The 18,645-nt window shown below is 41.1% G+C and overlaps 10 protein-coding genes across 10 annotated transcripts; 2 read left to right on the top strand and 8 right to left on the bottom strand.

The window, feature by feature from the left end:
* Positions 1–45: 45 nt before the first annotated feature.
* SAMD00019534_045890 (hypothetical protein) lies at positions 46–2,151 on the top strand (the record flags this gene model as incomplete). The annotated part of the gene is made up of 2 exons (XM_012900079.1): positions 46–69; positions 178–2,151. 2 exons carry the CDS (start codon positions 46–48, stop codon positions 2,149–2,151), a joined length of 1,998 nt encoding a protein of 665 aa, XP_012755533.1.
* A 602-nt stretch (positions 2,152–2,753) lies between these two features.
* SAMD00019534_045900 (hypothetical protein) lies at positions 2,754–4,204 on the top strand (the record flags this gene model as incomplete). The annotated part of the gene is made up of 4 exons (XM_012900080.1): positions 2,754–2,802; positions 2,872–2,986; positions 3,054–3,453; positions 3,533–4,204. 4 exons carry the CDS (start codon positions 2,754–2,756, stop codon positions 4,202–4,204), a joined length of 1,236 nt encoding a protein of 411 aa, XP_012755534.1.
* A 39-nt stretch (positions 4,205–4,243) lies between these two features.
* SAMD00019534_045910 (hypothetical protein) lies at positions 4,244–4,713 on the bottom strand (the record flags this gene model as incomplete). Its single annotated transcript, XM_012900081.1, has 3 exons — positions 4,244–4,360; positions 4,435–4,549; positions 4,631–4,713. The coding sequence occupies 3 exons, from the start codon at positions 4,711–4,713 to the stop codon at positions 4,244–4,246; spliced, it is 315 nt and encodes a 104-aa protein (XP_012755535.1).
* Positions 4,714–5,090: 377 nt separating this feature from the next.
* On the bottom strand, positions 5,091–5,871 carry SAMD00019534_045920 (hypothetical protein; the record flags this gene model as incomplete). Its single annotated transcript, XM_012900082.1, has 3 exons — positions 5,091–5,160; positions 5,252–5,628; positions 5,707–5,871. The coding sequence occupies 3 exons, from the start codon at positions 5,869–5,871 to the stop codon at positions 5,091–5,093; spliced, it is 612 nt and encodes a 203-aa protein (XP_012755536.1).
* Positions 5,872–6,769: 898 nt separating this feature from the next.
* On the bottom strand, positions 6,770–7,558 carry SAMD00019534_045930 (hypothetical protein; the record flags this gene model as incomplete). The annotated part of the gene is made up of 2 exons (XM_012900083.1): positions 6,770–6,965; positions 7,509–7,558. 2 exons carry the CDS (start codon positions 7,556–7,558, stop codon positions 6,770–6,772), a joined length of 246 nt encoding a protein of 81 aa, XP_012755537.1.
* A 418-nt stretch (positions 7,559–7,976) lies between these two features.
* SAMD00019534_045940 (hypothetical protein) lies at positions 7,977–9,187 on the bottom strand (the record flags this gene model as incomplete). Its single annotated transcript, XM_012900084.1, has 3 exons — positions 7,977–8,072; positions 8,157–8,716; positions 8,794–9,187. Coding segments are annotated over 3 exons (1,050 nt in total), but the record flags the coding sequence as incomplete, so codon positions are not given.
* A 544-nt stretch (positions 9,188–9,731) lies between these two features.
* On the bottom strand, positions 9,732–11,183 carry SAMD00019534_045950 (hypothetical protein; the record flags this gene model as incomplete). The annotated part of the gene is made up of 2 exons (XM_012900085.1): positions 9,732–11,094; positions 11,161–11,183. 2 exons carry the CDS (start codon positions 11,181–11,183, stop codon positions 9,732–9,734), a joined length of 1,386 nt encoding a protein of 461 aa, XP_012755539.1.
* A 688-nt stretch (positions 11,184–11,871) lies between these two features.
* On the bottom strand, positions 11,872–13,375 carry SAMD00019534_045960 (hypothetical protein; the record flags this gene model as incomplete). Its single annotated transcript, XM_012900086.1, has 4 exons — positions 11,872–12,739; positions 12,812–12,968; positions 13,056–13,169; positions 13,252–13,375. The coding sequence occupies 4 exons, from the start codon at positions 13,373–13,375 to the stop codon at positions 11,872–11,874; spliced, it is 1,263 nt and encodes a 420-aa protein (XP_012755540.1).
* A 347-nt stretch (positions 13,376–13,722) lies between these two features.
* Positions 13,723–15,043, bottom strand: SAMD00019534_045970 (hypothetical protein; the record flags this gene model as incomplete). The annotated part of the gene is made up of 2 exons (XM_012900087.1): positions 13,723–14,945; positions 15,028–15,043. 2 exons carry the CDS (start codon positions 15,041–15,043, stop codon positions 13,723–13,725), a joined length of 1,239 nt encoding a protein of 412 aa, XP_012755541.1.
* A 1,003-nt stretch (positions 15,044–16,046) lies between these two features.
* Positions 16,047–18,298, bottom strand: SAMD00019534_045980 (hypothetical protein; the record flags this gene model as incomplete). Its single annotated transcript, XM_012900088.1, has 5 exons — positions 16,047–16,413; positions 16,478–16,976; positions 17,044–17,706; positions 17,766–17,939; positions 18,115–18,298. Coding segments are annotated over 5 exons (1,887 nt in total), but the record flags the coding sequence as incomplete, so codon positions are not given.
* Positions 18,299–18,645: the final 347 nt, after the last annotated feature.

Below are 18,645 nucleotides of genomic sequence, written 5' to 3' on the forward strand. Positions count from 1 at the left end.
TACTTGATCAGGTACACACTTTGATTGATAGTGCAACACAAGGTGATGCTACAAAGGCATCAGCCATACGTATGTCATTCATTCATTCATTGTTTGATTGATTGACTAATACCTACCCACTGTACAGTCAAGTCTATATTACCACTTTACAAAACTATAACAACTACACATGCAAAGGAATTGGCGATACCATCCAATCATGACCAACTCAAGGCCATAAAGATACGTCTTACAAATGAAACAAACAGAATACTATCAAGGCGTGATGAAGCAAAGAGGTCAAACATTGAGAGGCAACAACAAGCACAGTCTAATCAACAACAGACACCATCATCACCCCAACAACAACAACATCAGCAACAACAACATCAGCAACAACAACACAGACCCTCATCTCCACCACCAGTGTTTGATGATGATGATTATGATGCACAGCAACCAAGTGCTTTGCCAAAGACACCACTTCAAGGCTATCTTAGGAAGCAGGGGGAGAAGGGATTGATCAAGGCATATAAGAAGAGATGGTTCATACAGAAGGACTCAAAGCTGTTCTACTATGAGAAGGAGGGCGACACACAACCATATGGCTACATCAACTTGTTGGACATGCTAAGTGTTCGAACGATTGACTCTGGCTTTGAGCTGGCTACCACCGGTCGCATATACAATCTTCAAGTGCTGCGACCATCAGACCTCAGCTACTGGACAGATGGACTCAAAGAGCTCAAAAAGTGCTATGCATCTTCGTTACGTCACAGCAATGACAAGGTGCCCGCGGCAATCATCAACCCTCCACAGAGTAGTAGCAACAACAGCAGCAACAGCAGCGCCAATAGAGAGAGCATGGGATTGAAGCCATTCACATCAGACATGTCATATGAGAGCTTTGTCAATGCCAACAAGGGGCTGTCAGCATTGTCAGTGAATGATTACAAGAGATACTCTGTCGTGGTCAATCCACAATCCAATCGATCACGTGGCAGCAAACGATTCACTCCTACTCCTCCCACCTCCGCCCAAGACGACACTCCTCAATCATCATCCCCCATCAATCATGAGATGGTAGTGGCACAATCACCTGATGTTCAAGGCGTCACCACGGAGCCGCAACACGTCCAGACTGAAGCCCAACTCCAGGTCCAAGGCCAGGTCCAGACTGAGGACTTGGCAATCGATGCATTGGACGAGGAAAGATTGATGAGAGCCAAACTAGAGACAGAGATTGATCAACTAAAGTCATCACTGGCAAAGCATGAGGAGATGGAAAAGAAGAACAAAAGAGATATAATGACAAAGGATAGAGATATACAGAGATTGCTGAAGGACTTGGCAGAGAGAAATGTCAAGATCAAGGAGATGGATGGCAGATTGGAGGAGCTGACGACGGCCGTCGAGTCAATGCCCGTGGTGGACTCAACCTGGTCTCAAGAGATAGCGACACGAGATCGCACCATACTATCGATGAGGGAGAAGATTGGTGAGCTGAGCATGAGGCTCAAGCTTAGAGACAATTCTGTACTATTAGTCAAACGAGAGAATGAGATACTACGCGATGAGAATGAGAAGAAGGATAGATGTATCAATATGTTATACGACAACAATCACAATCATATCAACAACAACAGTAGTGGCAGGCCAAGCTCAATAGATATAATTAGGTTAAGAGAGTCTATTCTAGCACATCAATCACAGAATGGATACCTGATGACAGAGATGAGCAGATTGGAGACGGAGAATCAGTTGAAGCATGATGCAAAGGATGAGAAGATCAATCAGTTGGAGACATCACTCAATGAAATAGTCTATCAGTATCAGAACTTGAGAGAACTACTTCATGGCACGTCGACAACTGCCGACTATGTAAAGAGTATCGAGACAGAGTTGATGGAGCTCAAACGTGATTACTTTAGGTCGTTGGCAATATCATTCAAACTACAATGTGTTGGTGCTCATGACATTGATGACAACGCTGACAATGACGATAGACCAGCCATGGCTTCATCGACCATTACACAGTCTAACATGTTAGACATTACATCACTCTACGAAGAAGTGGTCAAGAACAGTATACCATTCAAACAATGGCCAGACTGGATATCGTCCAAGGTAGCTGTTGTGTCCAGCACGGATAGTCATTTGCCAAGTGTATAAATACAATACAACTTTATTGGTTGTTGGTTCGCGCTTACATAATCAATCAACTGGTCATGGATAGAGAGATCGAATCGCATTGAGGATATATATTTGACCAATAATAATAGACTATTTTTAACTTGTGAAACCAAAGGCAGGTCCAAAACTAGGGAGTTCCCAAAAAGACAAGAAGTGGTGAGTCATAATTAAATTGGGATATTCAATTTAAAATGAACATGTATTAATCTTTAATTTATTAGCAATATACTATACTTTCATATTTACATACATATAATTATATCTATATACATACAGATAGATAATAAGTAATATTATCAACTTTTATTGGATTGAAAATGGAGGACCATAATGAAAAAGAGGGAAAGAGAAAGTACAGTGAGGATGGATCAATTCACTCTTGTACAGAACTACAAGAGTTACATTCAATTGTTGCAGATGAAGAATATGTTAATAATATAGATCATCATCATCATTTGGAGACTGGTTATGATATTGACCCAGTGTTCAAACAGAGTATGATTGAGAGTCATCAAAGAAAGCTACAGAAAGAATATAATGAGACTCCTTGTGTAGATCATCTTGTATTCATTGTACATGGTATGGGCAATCAGACCAATGGATCAGTATTATCAACACTTGAACAGAATGGTACGTATATCTATCTATCACTTTGACTCGTTATTTAAATTATCTAATCATTCATTCATTCATTCAAAGTTGAACTGTTGAAAAAGAACTTTGTGGAGCACCAGAGATTGACAAAGGATACAATGAATGTAGAGTTCAAGATCATTGAATGGCATTCAAAGATACGAAAGGATAACCTTGATCGGTATGGCAATAACATCACATCATTCAGATATATACTATACTTACACTTTATCACATTTCAATATTAGTGACTTGGAGAAGATATCCCCGGACAATATTGAGAAGATCAGAGGATTCGTTAATGATACGTTGTTGGATGTTATGTTGTATATGACACCAGAGTATCATACCGAGATATTGAATGAGGTGTCCAGTCAGATAAATGCAACTTATAATATGTTTATCAATCATCATCCAAAGTTCAGAGGACTTGTATCAATATGGTGTCATTCACTTGGCAGTGTCATTGTCTGGGATATCCTACATTCAAAACACATTGGATTCCAAGTGGAGAATGTGTTTGCAATGGGCAGTCCCCTAGGCATCTTTCTCCGTCTGAAAGGTCATCCACTTGGCAATGTTGACTTCCGCCAACTCATTCCACAATGTTCCAATTGGTTCAATATATTCTCTCCAACCGATCCAGTTGTAAGTTGATGACGATGAAGTAGTAGTTCACTATTTGAGTGATCATTGACTAACAATCTATCAATCAATCATTCTGAAGGCCTATCGCATCGAACCATTCATTGATAATAAGTATCAAAAACTGAAACCTGTTGTAATTGAACTTGGCCAGCATGAGAGGCCATCTACTCTATTCGATATATACAAGAAGAAGTTCTCTGGATTGATTGGACAGATATCTTCTCCACCTCAACCTGGATCACTATCTCCAAACTCTAAACCAATGCACAATTTGATTGCCACTCAATCAATTCACCAACAGTTGTCCACACTGGACGGTACAATCACGCAGGACAGTACAGTATCAATTGGCTTCACCTCATCATATCCAGACAATGTAGGAGATATCGTGCCATCAATCGGAGGTGGATATGGAGTTGGTGGTGAGATTAAGGACAAAGAGGATGAATCACTCAAGGACCTGAAGAGATATGATTATGTGTTGGATGAAGGATCCACCATTTGGAACAATGGTATACCGAGCTACTTCATCTCAATCCTATCGCACATCACTTATTGGAACTCCAAAGTGATGGCCAGCTTCCTGGTCAAGTCACTGTCGATCAAGTGGACCAAAGTCACCGAGATTGCAAAGAAGAGGAACCGTACACTTGCCAAGGGTCTGGCCAACCTCCTCGATGACCCCGATGTCGATATGTTGTCAACACCAAACAATGACAATGACATTGAGCCATCCATTACATCGTTATGATCATAAACAAGCCTGTGTCTGTATTCTATTTTTGTACATTTAAAACTTGATCTTTCCACTTAGTATCTGTGACCATAACTTGAAGTCTCCTCTTAGACTGAACAATGGATACTTGAATGTGGCTGGCTTGTTCTTTTGGAAGAAGAAGTGTCCAACCTATAATTGATTGATCACGTGTTAGTTGTCAAGTGTTTGATTGATTGATTGTGTTTTGTTTGAAGGATACGTACCCATGCGAAACCATAACCAATCAAGAATGGAACATAGAGGTATCTGTAGTTGCCAGTTAGAGTGATAAGGATCAATGCAAGAACAGCCAATGATGTTCCGACAAAGTGAAGACGTCTACCATTCAATATGTTAGTTAATCATAGAGTCAAACATTTTATGAGTCAATGACCTCTTCTCTCTTGAACAACAACATACTTATTGGTACGATTTGAGTGCTCCTTCAAATAGAAAGGGTAGAACTGCTCGAAGCTCTGATAAACAATAAGTTCTTGTGACATTGTTATATGTATATGAATCAGAAGTATAGTATTAGCAATGAATGAATGAATGAATGGATGAGTAGAAGGGCAGAAGATATTGAGTGTCAAATGGACATGTCCAATCCTACAATTGTAAGGAATTGATTGGGTGGGGTGATATGACACTTGTGTTACAAAATATCTCTTTGGTTTGCGAGCCACAGAACAGACACAAGACGAGTCTACAAGGAACAAGATTGATCTTAAGGGATAGGGGTCAAGGTCAATCAAGGTCAATCAAAGAAGAAGATTGAACTTTAAATGTTTATAATAATAGAGTGACTCTAGAATACATGTTGTTGTAGTTGATATTAGGCAAATGACGAGGTGTGTCACGTCCTCATACAACTACTATCTTATCGGTTGCTTGCCAAGGTGAACAAACCAGAGCACAGAGCAAAGAAACATGCAACAAGTGTGGCCCACCTATAGTATGATGAAGAATGACATGTTAATGTTAATATTGATGTATGAGTGACAAAGAGAATCCATCCAATCAATGAATGAATATACATACCATCCACCACCTGGAATCCATTTGAAGTTGTCGTCAGAACCGTAAATGTTCTTGCACCAACGGTCTTTGCAGGAGTTGAATCCATTAGAGTCATCGTTAAAGGCCTTTGGCAGACCCAACAGGGTAAAGAAGGAAATAAACAAGATGGCAACGGCAGCACATGAGGTACCAATGCACAGAATCTTCCAGACTATTGAACGGCAGAGCTTGGGCGAGAGCAGGAGAATCAATTGGAGCAGACCGGCACCAAGTGACAGAGCGGCACCAATCACCAAAAAGGATAAACAAGTGTCGAATATTTGACCAGTCTTCTCCATCTTGTTCAAGATTGTGATTCCAGCGCAGCTCTCCAACTTATCATACTTCAAAGTATTGGACTATAATTGAGTGATTTAGTGAATGGGTTAGTGAATGAATAAGATACATGTATAGTGAATGTATTGTATTGTACATACATTATCACCAATCTCACACTTATAATCCTTCCATCTGAAGGTGGCAACGGCATCATTATTACTAAATGGTATATTATATGTGATCTGGTACCATGGCAGGATGAATCCAATCACGCAGCCAATCACCACAACGACAGACAAGGCAATTCCAATCTTTAATTTCATTCTTTATATATTTGTTAAGTATTATTTATATAGATATATATATAATATATTTGAATTGATAAGTAAACAATACTGACCAACAGATGTTGTTTAAAAAGTAAGTTGATTGGATGCATCATGACATGGTACCAAAGTGTACATTGTTGGTGATATCATAAGAGGGGCGAGGTTGGAGCAGAGGAGAAATAGCTTACCATTAATTAATTAAGACCAACAAACAACAGATTGGTGTTTGATATTTGCATCATGATCAAGTATGATTGATGGGCAAAGTCAACAATATATGAATGGAATCAATAATTCTCTTAAACTCCATCATTCAGGGCCATCTTTGCAAGTGAGACTTACGTCTTTAGACTTATTTTGATTATGAATGTATCCTGCATTCATTGAAAATCAGATGCTTATGTTGGAGTCTAGTGTGTCAGTATCACCCCTAACGGATTGACATTCACACCCCTCACGCCTCAAGCCTAAGTTATGTCTATCTGATGAATGGATGGACCGCCTTTCATTCATCCAGATCCCACCTGTTCAGTAACTTGTGCCGGCGTGTCTTTGTGACTGGTCCACACCGATTACATTTACACAAGATGAAGGCAAGTGCCGAGAATGAATGTTTGAACACATCTCGGCAGAGAGACTTGCCCAACACAAGTAGGTTGGTGACGACATTCACGGGCAACAACATTGTTATTGTATAAATATAACTTTAGGGTATTGGTATGAGTGATTGAAAGATTGAGTGAATGAATTGGATTGATGGAATAATGACAAGAAGATCAATGACACGATACTGTGTGATTGTGATTGTGTGCACGCCGCTGTTAACAACAGAGTTTTATTCCATATCCTGATGCTGACGACTCATTTTAATACATAATTAGTGATTATGTATTTAGAAGCTCTTCAAGAATCCCTTCTTCTGAGCGAGTCTGTTGAGAGCCTCGTCGGACTGAGCGTTGTTGCGGACGAAACCACAGAAAGCAACGGTGGTCTGCTTTCCGGTGTAGAGTCCCTCAGAGTTCACGTGACCAATGTTGATTTGGACAGAGGCGTGATCCTTGGCAGTGATCAAACGGTTGGTGGCAGAGCTATAATATGTTCATTGGTGGATGAGGTTTGGTAACTAGTTAGTCATATGTTACTACTGCGTGACAATCTTGTCTTTCGAACATAAGTGATCATCAATGATTGTTGTTGTTGTTGTTGTGTTGATTGTCTAACCAAAATGGTTTGTTCTGAACGATTCTTCAATGTTGATTGTTGTTGTTGTGTTGATGAAGATATCCTGCATTGTCGCACTGAGAATAGGTCGATCCGAATATTCGCGTAGAGCAACCTAACATTCTGTTTCTTGAATCAAAACGTAGTATTCTCTGTCCACAACAAAATGAATGAATGTACATTGAAACGAGTAATATTCATTCATTCGTTCGTTCGTTCATTCATTCATTCATTCATTCGTTCATTCATTCATTCATTCATATTCGTATTCATTGATCCTTGATAATCGCGACATGATAAATGGTTGAACCAACTAAGTGATATGTTGATAATGATCCTGTCGCATAATGTTGTTGACTGTGCTGTTTGATACATTGCATTGATAGATAGAGTTGGATGAAGAGACATACCACTTTCTTGGAGTGTACAACTCGATAGTCTTCTTCTCGTCGTTTTGCATTCTGTTATAGATAGATGGGGACTTGCTGTGCACGGTGATGAATGATAGAGGTGAAAGAGGAAATGAACAAGTCAAACGCGTTCCTCATCAGGCTCCATCCTTGGTGTGTGAAAATAAAAATTAAAAATAATACAAAAGAAAATCAAGCACCCTCTTACGTAATTGTGTAAAAGTTTTGTAAATGTGTGTGTCTCGCGAGACACTCCAGGTAAGTAGCAATATATATCTTTATGAACGGATTGCACACATTACGGCGATTGGACCGCAATGGACATTGTTGCGCTAATAATGTTGATTGATTGATTGATGTCCCAGTGTTTGAGTGAGTGAATGGATTGGTTGATTGAATGATAGAGTTGTTGTCGTTTTATGATGATGTGTACAGTTGGTAAAGGTGAATACATTATTGACAATCCATCATGTCCTTGTTGAACTTCTTGTAGATGGACATGAACTTGGCCAGGAATGCTTCCAGATGGAATATTGGTTTGGTTCCAATTTGAATCCTATGCTCCTGTATGATTGTGATTGATGTTGACGAATGACGAAGGAGTCAGTTGGGGATGTATCATTGAATGATTGAATGAATAGATCATACATAAAAGGCAGCCCATTGGATCACTTCACACTTGATCTGTGTATCAATCTTCTCGAGGATGTTCAGTGTCACATGCTTCATGATGAGGTCGGCTGGGATGCAATGACCTATCAGCTCATAGAGCTTGGCACGGATCTGTTGTAGCTTGGCTGGTGTCTGCTCCATGATGGCATCGTTGGCCACCTGCTGGATGGCATTCTCCCAATCCAATAGTGGCAGCTCGTTCGATGTGAATGGATATTGCTTGGCCTTCATCGACTCTAGCAGGAGAAGTGCGTAACGTAGGTTGCCATTTGATCGCTCGGCGCACGACTTTGACACGTCCTTGGGCAAGTCGAATCGCTCCTTCTTGGCCACCAGTTCCAACACGCGAGAGATGTCCTCAGACGTTGGTGCTGGGATGCGTACGCCCAGACATCTACTCCTAATTGGATCGATCACCTTTGAAGTACTATCGCAACACATGATCAATCTACAGAATGCTGCATACTTCTCCATTGTTCTTCTGAGTGCATGTTGTGCGTCCTTTGATAGTCTGTCAACCTCATTCAATACGACAACTAGAAGTTGAGCGAACGAGTGATTGATTGAATGAGTGAGTGAGAGGGCGAGTGATTGATTGATTGTGTTGACATACCTTTAAAGTTACCAAACTGTTGAGCATCGATTGGAGGTGATTGAGCGATCTCTTTGATGATGGTTTGAATGACGAGACGGTCGTTGTTGCCAGCCTCACCGGGGTTGACCTCGATGTGATAGGGTGATCCGACTGTGGTCACCTGGATACTCTTGCTAGTTGATGGATGTTTGAATGTACGATGCTCAATCTTTATCTTTAGACAGTTTGGACCATAGATCTCTTTCAATATTGCCATCACTCTTGTCTTCTTGCCTGCGCCCGATGGTCCATATACCAATAAGTGAGGAAAGTCACCTCCCTTAACCATATTGATAAGGTTTTGGGAGATGTCTTGATGGTAATCCATCTGCTCCAATGATGTTGGTCTATATTTATCAATCCACAGCATGTTTATCTACTCTTGTTGTATGTATATATATCTCTCTTCTTATTCAAACTTGAAGAATCATAAAGTCAAAGTTGAGAATGAATGAGGGTGGGAACCCAAAGAAAACGCGCCAACATTCAAATTTGATTAAATTCCAAGTAATAATCGATTGAGTTTGAATGAAAGTGAATGATTGGACATGGAAAGGAGGATTGCGTATTCGGTAATAAATATATTTATTATTGGTCGGCGGGGATGATAATGAGGAGAAGACATAAGGTGCTTTGGGCTGGACTGACTGGTTAGAAGAAACCAGATTCAGCAGAGCATACTTTGTTGGTGGGATTGAAATGGATGGATGCCAACTCGTTTGGAACATTGGTGATTGATTTGGAGAGGGGATAGGAGAGAGGGATAGAGAACTTACAGTAACATAGGGGTTGCTAATGCCTATGATGTTGTAAGAGTATGTGCTATTGTTGTTGATGTTGATGATATTGTTGACAAATGATACTGATCGATCGATTGATTGAATAATTGATTGAATGATTGAGGAGAATGATATTGACTATCCTGAAGCTGTTTCGACTGTAGTGACAGGAGAGAAAAAGACATCTCTTGGTAGGAGCTTGGTATGATCACTGGATTTCTTCTCGATTATTGAGAAGTTGGTACGGACGATCGAGGCGTTCTTCAATTCGAACTGGACCCATTTAAAATTCTGGCGCGACGACTGCTCAGACTGGGTGACATCCAAATTCTGGTTCTGGCAGAACAACAGCTGTTTGGCCTGTTGTCTCTTGCATAGTAGAAGACTGAGGATGACCTTGAGTGTGAGTGAGTGTGATACGACCAGAATGTGAAACTCTGTGTTCTTCGCAGTTGGTGTTGATTGTTGAGAAGATAGAGTGGATTTGTTGTTGGTGATGCTGCTGCTGCTACTGTTGATGATGTTGATGTCTTCTTTGGTAGATATTGCTGCCGCTGCTAGTGGGTTGTTGGTCGAGATTGTTGTTGAGTGTTCATCATGATGTAACACCTCGAATGATGATATCGATGATGTTGACGAGGCAGATGAGTGTGATTCGGATGAAGACGTGAGTGAGGATGTTGATCTCAAGTCCTCACTGTCAATGAAGGAGGATAGTGATGATGCCGACGTTGATATATATGCTGAAGCGGGTGGTAGTTGTGATTGTGTCATGAAAATGTTTGGTGTGGCGTGATTGATACCAGTGCCTACACTGTTGCTATTGTTGCTGCTACTGCTGTTGCTACTGATGCTACTACTGATGCTGCTACTGTTGATATTGATGCTATTGATACTGCTGATGATGTTGTTGCTGTGATTTGAAATGTGAGCAAATTCATTACTCTGTGAAATATGGTACTTGTATGGTATCTGTCGAAGGATGAATTGAAATGCTTCCTTTGCTCGCTTGATTAGCTTGCGCTTGGACTCGAGCTTCAACTCCTTCTGAGGCAGATGCTTGAGAAACTCGGATGTGAGTTTGACTGGAGGGGCAATGGCGTACGAGTCGGTCGTGGACGCGGATGGAGTGATCAGCGAGTTTAGATTGGACTTGTGCGAGAGAATGTTCTGCAGCTCGATCATCTTCTTTGCTTCAGGGAGCTCTTCCCAGTTCACAAATTGTCTGAGGTCCACTCCCTCGAGCTTGCCAAGATATCGTTCTCTTAGCAGTGGTGTCGTGATGATTGGTCTGCTGGGGCGCTCAGATAATTGATCCACAATCAAAGATGCTGTCTCTTGTGCACGATCCAAGTCTGATGATATGACCATGTCGATTGGGTTGTGCTCGCCATTCAGTCTTTGACCGGCCATTATAGCCTGACGTCGACCATTGTCATTGAGTGGTGTATTCAAATGTCCCTGTAATATGCCATGTCGATTAAAATCTGTCTCGCCATGCCTAAGGTATTATGTGTAATTATTAGTAATGTACATTACATAAACATATCGAGAATGTGCTACATACCTTATAAACGTTATAATGACCATTATTTATACACACATGTATGTAACTGAATCAAATGTAATGTTATATATATATCCAATAGCTATTAGAGCTCTCTTTGACTGTTTGATTGAATGATGATTATAAACTTGTCTCTATATATGTTGTTGTATTGTATATTTCTCTATTATGATCGATTGATTGATTGATTGTTGTTGTCTTTATGATATGATGATGTTTGCGTAATGGTAGCAGTATTTAATGTTGTTTGATTGTGTTGTTGTTGATGTCTTTGCTGTAATCTGTGAAGTTTAATCTGTCTTTGTCTTTCTTAAATATTATTATTTATTTATGTATATAGATATATAGTATAGATATATGTTTATTATCTGTATGTATTATTATTATTAATGTTGTTATTGGTTGGGTAGAAACTCGAAATGATTTACAAAGTTCATTTCCACGCATTAATATGCTGTGAGTGGTTGAATTTTCGCGAGAGTTGGCGGTTGACTCTCATCGCCATCTCGACATTATGTTCCCTCAACCTGGAATAGGTAGTGTTCATCTACCCCCAAAACACACTGTTACCCCCTTCCATTCCATTCTCCCACTTCCAACAACAACAACCACAACAAACACAAGATGAAGAGAGAGATGTAAAGTAAATGAATGTGTGTATCTGTGTCAATGTATAATAAGTAGTAGTATGCGTGTGAACGAACACTATTATTAATCCTTGAGAATCTCTCGTGAAGCAATGATGCGCATGACAGCATCACTTCCCTCGAGAATACGGTGAACTCTGGTGTCACGAAGGAATCGCTCGATGGGATAGTCCTTGAGATAGCCGTAGCCGCCCAACAGTTGGAGGGAATCGTCACAGAGCTCGAAGCAGGTGTCGCATGTGAACAGTTTGGCCATGGCAATGTACACGGATGCATCGGCGCTCTTGGCGTCCAGCATCTTGGCGCTGTTGCGCAACATGGTACGTGCGGCGTACAGTCGGGTGGCCATGTCGGCCAGCTTGAACTGGATCGACTGGAAGTTGGCCAGGTTCTGCGAGAACTGCTTCCTGACCTTGACGTGATCGCGGGCAGCCACCAGACATGCCTGGGCGCCGCCAAGACTGCAGGCGGCGATGTTCAGACGACCACCATTGAGGGCGTTCATGGCAATGTTGAAGCCCTGTCCCTCCTTTCCAATGAGGTTTGCCACTGGCACGCGGCAGTCCTCAAAGATGACAGCACGTGTTGGCTGGGTGTTCCAGCCGAGCTTCTCCTCCTTCTTGCCAAAGGAGAGGCCGGGTGTGCCCTTCTCGACGAGCACACATGAAATGCCCTTGGCACCCTTGTCTCCAGTGCGCACCATCACCATGTATACCTCGCTGTCGCCTCCACCACTGATGAATGCCTTTGAACCGTTCAGAATGTAGTGATCGCCATCCCTAACAGCCTTTGTCGATAGTGAAGCAGCATCACTTCCACTGCCTGGCTCAGTTAAACAATATGATGCAATTGTGTCCATCTTTGTCAATGATGGCAAGTACTTGTGTCTCTGTTCATTGTTACCATAGATATCAATGAGTCCTGCGCACATACTATTGTGATTGAGTTGTTAGCCTCATTCATTCATTTCATTCATACATCTCCAATACCCATACTACACATACTTGTGAATGCTTATGAATGCTGTTGTGCTGACATCGGCAGAGGACAATGCCTCGAATATAATAGTTGCATCCTCACGTGACAGTCCTGATCCTCCAACCTCTGGGTCTACATAGACACCTCCGAATCCAAGTTGAGCTGCTTCCTTCATGACATCCCCTAGTTGTTGTAAGTATGTCGAGTAAGTATGAGTGTTGCCATTCATCCATTCATCCAATCATTCCAACTAACTCCAAACACACATACTTGGGAAGAACTCATCTTGGTCCCACTTTGGAGCGAATGGTAACATCTTCTCCTGTGCAAAAGTCAAAGCCATTGATTGGAACTCCTTCTGTTCATCTGTCAGTCCAATAGATGCTGAGTAGTAGTATAGTGGTCAGTATGGTAATGAGATGAGCTTGTAGTTGAGTGAGTCATTGATCATGATGTGGACACCTACGATCTGGAACGATGTTCATGAATCCTCTGGTGACACCAACAACACCAGAGTTGGAGAACAATGAGTTGACGCTGTTTCCCTTTCTGAAGAGGGATGCTGACAATAGTGATCTAGCTGTGAACATTGTATCTGTGTATGTGTATGTATTTTATAATGTAGTTGTAAGAATGAATGAACAATGCGTTATCATTCTTCCTGAAGAACACTTTGGAGCCGACATTGAAATTTCCCAAAAGATATCTTTTGTGGGGGGGATTTGTTCGTTTTTGATTAAAGTTTTGCATGTTATAACTTCAAACATACACATTACTATTAAAATGTTATTACAATACATAAGTCGACGTCGTTGTTTGTTTATTATCATATAACTTTAAACATACATATATATATACATGCGCGCAAGTGTTGACCATTCACTTACAGTCAACACTGGGAAGGGATAAGCTCGCTTGCTTTGATCCTCTGCCCTCTCTACATAATTGAACAATAGCTGCTGTACTTGTAGGGCTTGGACTGCGTTCCATCACTATTGTTGCTGTTGTTGTTGTCAATCACCTGATCGCCGCTGGCTTGTTCGATAGTGGCGGTGATATCAAGAAGGTCCTCAGTTTGAAGAGAACACATCATGTGTGTTGAGGTTGGAGAGGTGGTCGGTGTCTTGTCCAACTGGTCCTCGACTGGCTTGGCATTGAACCAGAACTTCTCGATCCATGAGACCGTGTCTGTAAGATCGACATTGTTGGCAACGCTCTCTAGCATTGGGATGTACTTGGGCTGGTCGAGATCGATGGCGCGCGGCAGCAATGGGTCGATGCGGTGGTACTTGATACCGAGCAACTGGTGGCATTGGTAGTCGGTGATCTCAACGTTGGAGTCCAACAGCATGTCGATGAGTGTTGGGGCCCATTGCGCCAGTCCCCAATCACCGCCTCCATATTTCTCTGGTGAGACGTATTTGCCATCGCGACCTGTAGACAGTGACAGCACAACGATGTTCTCTAATGGTACGCCTGAGGACATTGCACTGGTGATTGCGCAAAGTGCTGGGTTATTGGCAAAGACTCCACCGTCTACGAATCCTTGGTAGATTGGGAAGTAGGTGGGGGCAGCACTTGTCCTGAGTGCCACGTCCACAGCTGGATGTGAGTTGGTCTTTGAATGCTTCATGTTGTGGAAGAAACGTGGCACCCATCTTCTGTGATGCACCTGTGGACTGTTACGAGGTACCATTTCAAAGTCCTCAAACTTGTCAGACTCATGGTGATGTTTGTTGTTCTCATCCTGCTGTTGTGGTGTTGGGAGGTGTGCTGTGGACTCGTTGTCCAGTTGGAAGCTGGGAATGAGTACCTTCTTCTTGAGTTGGCCCAGTGTGATGTCTCCGAGCTCGTCTTGCAGGCCCTGTCTCAACTTTGAATTGGTGTAGGCAGGTGCTATAGCGCTGTCCAATGAAGTGATCTCATGAATCCATGACTTGTGAAATATCTCTGGGGCGATCTTCTTAAAGAAGGTCTGTGTCTCGCCAGTTGTCTTGCCAGAGGCCAGCACCAATGCCAAAATACCACCTGCAGAGGCGCCTGTGATCAAATCGACATTATCCAAGAAGTTTGGATATGCATCCAATATCCTCTTTAATATTGTCGTCTCTAAAATTGATCTAACACCTCCACCATCAAGAGACAATATACAATATGTTCCTATAAGTAATTGTAAGTAATTGTTAGTATTATAATACATCTCTGTGTTATTATGACTATTGTACAATAAGTCCTAGCTTACCTTTATCCTTGGTCATATCGGAGGATATATATATATATTCTATATAATATTAATAATTTAGTATATGCTTATATCAGTTGTAGTTGATGATGTAAATGTTAATGCTGATGTTGATGTTGATGTTGTTGTAGAATAAGTAAGTATGTAAGTTGTAATATTATATTAATTATCTATACAATGTAAATGAAAAGAAAGCAATTAATTGGTTGGTTTGAATTGGATTTAGTATTTGAATGAAAGTTCTAGAGAGAGATAGAAATAGAGAGAGAGAGAGAAGAGTTGAGTGTGTGTTAGTCAATTATATTACTATATATATCCAAGTTGTTGACCACACACCACTATACTAGTAACACCAACACACAAGCACTACTTGACTTTGTTCGCACACACTCGCACACACATATTCGTACACACACTTCTTTCTCTCTTGACAATCTAGTTTCCCTTCCTTACTTGTCGAGGTTGGTCTTCTCGAGAATAGAAGGAAAGTTTGAAATTTCCAACCTTGTGTGTGTTTTATCTGAACAAATATAGATATGCGTATTACTTACGATGATGGATGAGATGTTAACAAATAATGTAATTGATTGTTATTGTTGTTGTAATGGTTGATATAATGATGAGTGTTAGGGTGTTGTGATTGATTTATTGAGTTAGTGAGTGAATGATTGATAGATTGAGTGGGTGGTGAATATGTACGTGTTAGGGGGGGTATATATAAAATATTGTATCTATGTTCGTGTATTTGTATATTTGTGAGTGAATCATCAATTATGTTTAAAATTGGGGGTGCTTGCCACCTCCCAGTTCCCATTTTTTTGGGAAGGCAACTGATGAGTCTTCGTGGGGACAACGCCGTGCACCAGGTTCAATCCTGGGGGTGAGGGAGTTGAAGGTGTGTTAACACCTTCACAACAAACATCTTAACTAGATCACGTGATCTTGGAGGTTGAACAAAACTAGATGTGAGATGGAGATGCATGTAATACTGTTCGTTCCATTTCAGTTTGTTGTTATTGTTGTTGTTCCATCAGTTTGGAAAGTACTCCCAGCGACATTATTCGACAATCCTTGTCAGAGTCCTCGTTTGATATTCCAAAGAGCCATTGTTGTAGCTCTTCTTGTTCGTCTTGGTAGTCGCTTTTGATCTGGTCGTCAGGCAATGTATAGAATACACGTGATAATGTGAATAATGTTGAACGGCGTACACTCACATCAGAATGGAATCTGATTGGCCAGACAAAACTGACAAGTTCACGAGCCATTCCTCTTGTATGAGTTGAATTACCAGCACATTCAACAATCACTCCCAACGTATACACCAGTCTTGATAACAGGAAACAATCATATCCAATCATGTTAACATTGGCATAACTAGTGATGTGATTGATCAGTGTGTTTGTTAGGTTGATTGATTGGAATGATTCCAGGAGTTGGTAATATTACATACCTTTGTGTAACCTTGTTAAAGTTGGTCATGAATGGATAGAAGAATGATGGAGCTAGTTGATGGTACTTGTTGGACTTGATGTCGGCCTTGGGCCTCGTTGAAACTCCCCATCTTCGTGTAACACCAACAAACTGGATCGGTACATTCTCGTTGTGATCCTTGATTGAGTTTGATGCAGTGTTGGTATCAATAATCAATGGATTGTGTTTGGCCATCGACTTGATTGTTGATTGCTGTTGTTCTTTAAGCTGCTTGGCCTTCTCCTCTTTATAGCCTGACAACTCCATTGCAGTTTCAACCAACACGGACAATATCTCAAGTCGTTGTCCCAAACTAAAGGTCATTTGAAAGAATGCATCAGTGAGGTAGTTGATCACCAACACTGTAGAGTTGACTGCCAGTGCCACCAATGCTTCATGTCTAATTGGTTCAAAGTTATCAATCTCATATTCATTCGTCAAATGTAGTAATGATCTGGTCATTGACACACTTAGCTCGTCTAATGTATGATTGATTGATTGAGTGAGTGGTGGAATAGTCCCAGTTTGAGTGGTGAGTGAACTTACCCAAGTCATCAGGCCTTGACCAAACGATTGATGCGATCGATATGAGTGCACTCTCCCATGAGTCAGCTGTATGTTTGTTGGATTGGAACTCGACTATGCAGTCTCTTAGATACAACTTCTTACGAACGCCCTTCAGATCAGACTCGTCATCATCCAGGTTATATGGTTTGAGGTCATCGTCGTCAATGTCCTCATCAGGCTGTACATCGTCATCATCCACATCATCATCATCATTGTCATCTCTAACGACCAACATATCTGGATCATCATACTTGCTAAACTCCTTCTCCAGTCTCTGTTCAATCTCCTTCTTTCGGTCCATCTTTGGTGCTACTGCAGCAGTATCGTCTGTACCTTTGATGAATGTTTGGACGCCTTCGTCATCCTTCTGATCACCCGATGATGATGGACGATAAGTTGGTGTGAAATCCAGATGTAGACACTGTTTGTCCTCGATGGTCAGATGATCAAACTTGAGTGGATTGTCTGGTTGGAGAAACGTGGAGAATATCTCTGCCAGTATCATGCCATGTACATTGATATGTCGTGTAGTCGATTGAATATGCACATCAATACCCTTGAGAAATAGTCCCTTGCACTGATACTTGTCCATCAACTTATCATTAATCCTTTGTGTAAAGTATACCAATGACCTTGTGACGCCTAAATACATGGTTAATCAATCAATCAATCATTGTTCGACTTGATTGGAGTGTACATACTCATGTGATGCTCCACTGTGCAGTGCCTGGTGAAGTAGGTATCTGACCATGACTTTAGAAGGTTGATTAGACAGGTCTTGATAATTGGATGATCTTGGTCGCTGTCCTGATCATGAAGGGAGTATAGTAGATGGAGAAGATGGTTCTGTACATCAATGTTATAACTCTTGTTAACCAGAAGTTTGGATGTCAATATTGACATCACCATCGATGTAGGTTGACTCTTATATATCAATCTGATCGCTGACCCAACATGATTGCATTGTGTCTCGGTATCTGTATCATGATTGATTGATTGATTAGTGGATGGATTATCATGATGATGAAGGGATGGTATTCACTAACGTACATTCTGGAAGATGCTGTATCAATGAGTCCAACAACTTGTCCAAGGCATTGCCACGTGTTTCCAGGACGGTGTTGGAGAGTAGACGTATCTTCATGTCTATATTCTTATTACTTTGAAGTAGATGGGGAATGAATGTATCGAGTATATGTCGTTGATATCCAATCTTGATGATCTTTGTGTTGAGCTCACCGATGAGTGTACCAAGAGTTGCCTCCACCCTTGATAGTTGAGCTGATGTATGTCTTGTTGTTATAGTATCAATGTATCCACATAGTTCATTGTAGAGATTGTTATAGTAGATGTCTGCAATAAAGCATTCGGGCATTGTAATCTTGTACTTGTGTTGTACATTCATTGCCCTATCTGGCAGTGTTGCCAACGCATTGATCAATGCAGATATCATCGTTGTTGATGATATCGTTGCACCAACCTGCATGATTGATGTGATACTGATGCTTGACAAAGTCTTTACAATGTACTGATATGTTGCAACTTGATCCTTTGAGAGTGTAAAGGAGGTATCACCATCTC

The sequence above is a fragment of the Acytostelium subglobosum genome (genome assembly GCF_000787575.1).
Source record: "Acytostelium subglobosum LB1 DNA, scaffold: scaffold8, whole genome shotgun sequence".
Taxonomy (NCBI): domain Eukaryota; phylum Evosea; class Eumycetozoa; order Acytosteliales; family Acytosteliaceae; genus Acytostelium; species Acytostelium subglobosum.